Source organism: Pogona vitticeps, chromosome 2, assembly GCF_051106095.1.
Source record: "Pogona vitticeps strain Pit_001003342236 chromosome 2, PviZW2.1, whole genome shotgun sequence".
Taxonomy (NCBI): domain Eukaryota; kingdom Metazoa; phylum Chordata; class Lepidosauria; order Squamata; family Agamidae; genus Pogona; species Pogona vitticeps.
In genome coordinates, this window is record NC_135784.1 from 110,539,967 (window position 1) to 110,545,966 (window position 6,000).

At 41.3% G+C, this 6,000-nt stretch overlaps 1 protein-coding gene across 3 annotated transcripts in view; it reads right to left on the reverse strand.

Moving 5' to 3' along the window:
* CPEB4 (cytoplasmic polyadenylation element binding protein 4) overlaps positions 1-5,686 on the reverse strand; it is a 74,158-nt gene extending 68,472 nt beyond the window's left edge. For 2 of the 3 annotated variants that reach the window (XM_020806756.3, XM_020806715.3), the window contains exons 1-2: positions 5,547-5,686; positions 3,099-5,145 (exon numbers count right to left, since the gene is read on the reverse strand). In XM_020806756.3, coding sequence (XP_020662415.1) covers positions 3,099-4,223 — 1,125 coding nt within the window. In that variant the 5' untranslated portion in view covers positions 4,224-5,145; positions 5,547-5,686. The remainder of the gene's footprint in view (positions 1-3,098; positions 5,146-5,546) is intronic. The other variant, XM_020806749.3, reaches the window with a different exon arrangement.
* Positions 5,687-6,000: the final 314 nt, after the last annotated feature.

Below are 6,000 nucleotides of genomic sequence, written 5' to 3' on the forward strand. Positions count from 1 at the left end.
TTATAAAAGCATCAGATTAGTTCTCTACCAGAATGTTTTCAAACATCTTAACAGCTCACCAATATTTTGCTCACTTTCACAGCACCAAGGGGCCTCTAAGTTTCATCAAAAGCTGAATAATAGAGTTTGTGGAACTCCTCTGTGTTCTCTCATGCAACACTGGAATATCTCACATAGGAAAATCAGTGGTAGAGGATCATCAACACCTACTGTTGAAAGCAGGATTCTATTTGTTACTGGACGTATTCCCTGGCAATTAGCATTCCTAGTTTTGTCCTATGGACTGCCATGCCACTCACAGTGAGTACTATTTCCCCCTCAGCTACTCTTCAGCATGGAATCTTTATTCCTGTTCTGTAACAGAGGAACTTATGCCAAATGCTGACACAAGACCAATTAATAATACCATACTGTAACTCTAAGACCCAGGTTCCACACTAGCCATAGGACTTTTTCAAGAGCACTCAGTTACTATCCTGTTTTATTGGTGGTGGTTACAAAACTATCCATTTATATGCATTATATTACAGTGGAATGAACAGAAGCACAGGAAAGGACCTACACTTAAAGCCAGCTCTTATCAGTTATCTTCATGAACACTAGGCACTATCCTTTAAAAAGAAAACAGTTCTGTACTGCTCCAAAGAACCTTTTAAATTTTACAAATATGTGATCTGTATACAAAATACATGGCGACAAGCCCAGTATCTCTATAAGAGAATGTCATGATTATTATAGCTATATAAACATTGAGAAACCTCTCTTTACAAAAAGGAGCCAACTGCTTTCATATTAGGAAACTGCTTGTGAATTAATGATAAAATAAGAAGAGATCAGTGAAGGGGGTTAATCAAGCAAACACTTGAGCCCTTCTGTTTCTACATAGATAGAACGTTCAGCAATATTAAACATGGACCCAAGCAGTTTTACAAGGAGTTCCAGAGAAAAAAAAATATATTGCTGTATTTACAGTTCTTCATTTCTGTGAAGTTTCATAATCACATATCTGCACACACTTTGATCATGTATATACCTTGCTTGTTCACCTGAACACTAAAGATCAACAGATTAGTTTTTAGATATTGGAAAGGAACCATTCCCAAAATTTTATATGTGAAGAGAGGAAAAACACCATAGATTTCATACTGACAAAGGCAAATGTGAGAACTTTCTGGATCCATAATGCTGAGTTCTTCTTTTGATGCCCTACGCTTGACTTGCTTAGCACTAGCAACAATTTGGGCATTTCATTAAAATCCTGCTTTTGTTAGGCCTAAAATTGTGTCACATATGATCCTCACATGGCTTTCAGTTTACGGCATAAAGCGACACCAACACACTGCTGCAAATTATGTTTCTACCACAATGAAATATCAAAATAAACACATATTAAGACTAGTAACATAACCCAAAGTGTAGCAACAAAGAAATGTTATGTCTATATGACAAAATTAAAACCTATCTCTAGACGTCATAGATTTGAGACCTTCATAAAAGGAGCAAGGACACAATTTTTTCCTGACACAGTGTAGCTCTTTCTGCGTTACCAGAATGAATAAAATACAGAGCTAAGTCTTGCTGCAGTGAGACTCAGTGCCTCCCTACCGCCTGCACAATTTCAGATGATTTCTTCTGCTAATGGTTTCAAATGTTAAATTTAGTCTTCTGCTTCCAGTCTTCAAAATTATTTCAAGATTTCTGACTATGTAACATGAACTGAAACAGCCTCACTAATAGAAGTAAGCTTACCAAAGAGTTGTATGTGCCAGATGTACAAGATAAAACCAGAAATATCAGTCCCCTCACCAGCACTACTAGATTTTAAACTGCATTATACTTCAAGACAGTATTTAACACTGATTTTCTATTCTTCTCATGTACCAGTTTTTCCATTTCAAATTACAACAAAACTAGGTCACACCATCTATCTACGTATACAATGCCTAGAAATGCAACAATATTTTTGCAATCTTTGCTTTGAATCCATGTACCTGAAGGTTTCAAGATATTGTCTAAAATACAAGTAAGCAGCAAATTTAATTATAGACCAAAGATAACCTGAAAAATAAGTTGGAAATGTTCATGATACTGCTTGCCTGGAAGATTTTAATGGCTGTTAACTTAAACAAACAGGAGAACATTTTCAAATACATCTAAAGTGCATAGCAGAAGGCCACATTTGAATAGAACAGGCCAATGCCCAGAGTGCGTCTACCATGTTTCCCCAAAAATAAGACAGGGTCTTATATTAATTTTTGCTCCAAAAATGCAGTAGGGCTTATTTTCAGGGGATTTTTTTCATGTACTGTACAACAATCTATACTTATTCAAATACAGTCATGTCATCTTCTTCTGGTTGCTGCACAATGGTGGAGGGAGGAGTTTCACTTAACCGGGGCTTATTTTCGGGGTAGGGCTTATATTACAAGCATCCTGAAAAATCATACTAGGGCTTATTTTCATGTTAGGTCTTATTTTTGAGGAAACAGGGTATACCTATTTTTAGTAACTATTTATAATCTTCCACTAAAATCTATTGACCTTGCTGGAGAAAATAAACTCACTCAACATTTTAAAAAAACTAACTTTAGGTGATCTAAAAGAGAACAGAAGCATTGCACCAAATTAAATAGAAATTTTGCATTACAAAGCTACAAATGTATTTTTAACCAGACTAGGTGCAAGATTCAGCTGCACACAGAACATTATTTCCATATGGTTAAAAAAGAGGGGGACTCACACTTTCAGCTGTTCTGGGAACTATTTTATTCACCCCATTTGTAAAAACAATTTTAATCATATTTCTTGCTAATGTTTTATAAATCAGGTATACCAATCTGACAACAAACTAGCAACAAAATAAATGTGCCAAGTTGGCTATAGTTATTTCTCTGAAAAGCATAATATGGATCACCCATGATTTAGAGATGAGAAATTGTGGCACTGGAAGTGTCAGAAGGTATCTATGTCCTAGAGGTGCATTTTCAAAATGAATTCTCAACTGTACAATTCTAATGATGGAAATAAAGGCACAGTTTTGTCAATTATGCAACTTTTTAGCACATTCACATACATTACTGTTACAAGGAAAATCTCACCTGAAAAGGAAAGATATTGTCAGCTCGATTCAAACTGTCATCCATCCAAGATTTTGGAGCAAAAGCGGAGCTAGGCCGTGCATACTTCTGCAACTGGATATGATTACTTGGGAAATTCTTCTTCAGGGGTGAGATGGAGTTCAGGGGTGTTATTCCTCCATTCAGTCCCCTGCGGTGGTCTCGCCCTTGGGACCCACCCCACCCACCATATCCTGCACCACCACCAGGACTCCATGAAGAAGATGGTGTAGGTGATGGGCTTTGGTAGCTGCTCCATGGAGAAGGTGGTTTGTTAAGATTATTAGCAAGGTGAGGCAGTTGATTAAAAGCAGCATTTCTATGTGTAAATGGAGGTGGATGAGGGCTTGCAGGAGACCTCCTCTGTTGCTGATGTTGATTGTGATGATGCTGAAAATGGGGGTGATGAGGGTGGTGCTGAGAGAGGGGTCCAATCTGAGGGGAAAAGCTACCCCCAAAACCAGGGCTGACATGATGTGGAAAATTCTGAAACAGCAAAGCACCATTATTAGCTGAAGCAGGAGGAACCCCTCCCTGGTGGAAGAAACTTGCATCTTCATTAATTATTGTTGAAGAAGAAGGAGCTATAGCTGCTGACCAGTTACTGAAACCAGTCAGAGAAGATGCAGTAGATGTCAAGGGCTGGCTTGAAGTACCTAGCCCTGTAGCCTCTTGGTAATCAAATCCTGTTAACACTGGTGATTCTATTCTTATTTTTTCTTTTCCACTGCCATTCTCAGAAGAATTATCCCCCTGGTTTTCTTCAGATTTAGCTTTCTCAGAATCAGGCAACATGCCTGTTTCCTGACTTTGACTAGGGGAAAGCTGTTGTTTTTCTAGGGAGTCTTGTTTTTCCTGTTGCTGAGTTTTAGATTTTTCTGACCCCAGAATCTCATCCTGAATGTTATGGGCAGCTGGAGCAGGAAAGAGCCAAGCTGACCCAGCACTACTGCCATTGGCAGCTGTGTTATTTATAAAAGCAGCAGGGCTGGGGGTTGCATTTTGATGGTGGTGTGGAGGCTGCAGATGTGGATGAAATCTGACTGGAAAAGCTGACTTATTCCCGGTGTTGTTTTGCACTAACACGCCAAACCCGTAATCCCCCATTTATTTTATTTAGGGTTTGAATTCCGCCTGAAAAAAAAAACAAAACAAACAAACCTTAAAATGTTTATATTCCTCTACTAAAGCAAATGAAATGAAAATTTTTATAACAGATCTTCCACTTATTTTCTACGTACACACTGAGGATATCTGATTTGGATACTACTCCTAGATTCTTACAAGTGAGAAGAATTTAAAACATTGACATGGGTCAATTCGTCTTTGCTTCTTTCCAACAGCCAGGAAAAAAAATAGAAAGTAAATCTTTGGTTAACAAAATAAGAGATTTCCTTTTCCTAAAAGGAAATGCACAGGAATGAATTTGGGATGAAACAAAACTCCTGGGAGGGGTTTATTTATTTATTTATTTATTTTAGCTTTCTTGCCTTATCAACCGCCTCAGCCTGCCCATGTAAGCATTAGCCCAGGGAAAATACCATGACATCTGGTACTCCTCACTCCTTCACACCTCTAAAAAATATATTTAGATTTGGAATAATTTAATAAATTCTATATAATCTAATATATATCTGTATTCTATTCTAACAGTCTTTGATGCTTAAAATGTAAAGATTTTACCTCAGGATCTCAAAGGAATAAAGGAACTATATAGGAAGGCTCCCTCCCCACACCTGTACTGCTGCCTTGGAGAACTGTATGTATGAGTAATATGCTCTATGCAGATGCCCTTCTTACAAGGCCTTTCTATGTAAATGCGGGGAAAAGCGTAAAGATTTGTTATTTTCTTAATCTCTAGTAGATATTAGTATTCGGTAGTGTTGGGCGTATGTGTACAGATTGAATTGTGCAGGAGCAGAAGAGTGGATTCTTGCCGCTGCTGCTGTTTGGGTGGGTTCCTGCTTTTCCAAGCTCGCCTCCTATTCTGATCCGATATTTGTGTGTCCTTCAAATGAATCGTGGCTGCCTGCAAAGGAAAATTTTCACCTCAGAAAATCAGCAGTCAAGTGTTGGGGGGGAGGGGGCGAGCGGGGAGGAGGAGGAGGGAAATAATACATAGGGGACATACGTTAGGCTTTGCTTTTTAAAAAAAAAAACCATTAGCGGAATAATTTATGGTGCGACAGCAAGTGAGGCGGACCTGGCTAAAATCCTTGACCTAGGAATATTTTGGTAGAGGAAACCTTCCCTCAGCCTGTCACGAAAAAACGCGGAGGGGTGGGGGGGGAGAGAAAGAGACGGGGCTGATACCGCCTTTACTCTAAAGAAGGTGGTGGCGGCGGGCGAGCGGGGGGGGCATCGGGGGGGGGGGAACGAGCGAGCAGGGGATATCGCCTCCTCCACCCGCGCAGAAGGGAAGGACTTTACCTCAGGAGGGGAGCAGTCTCCGGCGGGGAGGGGACGGCGCTGGCGGGGGGCCGGGCTCCTCTCTCCCCCATGGGAGCCGGCTTCACAAGGGAGGAGGGTCACGAGGACCGCTTAAGTGGCGAAAGAGCAGGGAGGGGCGGTGTCGAGCCTGGCTCCTGAGGAGGAGGAGGACGACGACGACGACGACGACGGGGAGGAGAAGGAGGTGTCGCCGGCGGTGTGCGCAGCTCCCAGAGGTCCTGCCTTTCCTCCCGCTGCCGAGGCTCTGGGGCGGCTGGTGTTGCGGCGGCTGCTTCTGCTGCTGCTTCTCCTCCGCCTTGGCTCCTCCCGGCGTTGTTCTTTGCCCCTCATGTAAAACAATCGTTTTGCGGGTAGGAAGAGGGGGGGTCTCTCCTTTCACGTTGCGAGGCTGGCGGGGGGCAGTGGTTCTGTCAATCTGCCGGTGCGTCGCTCC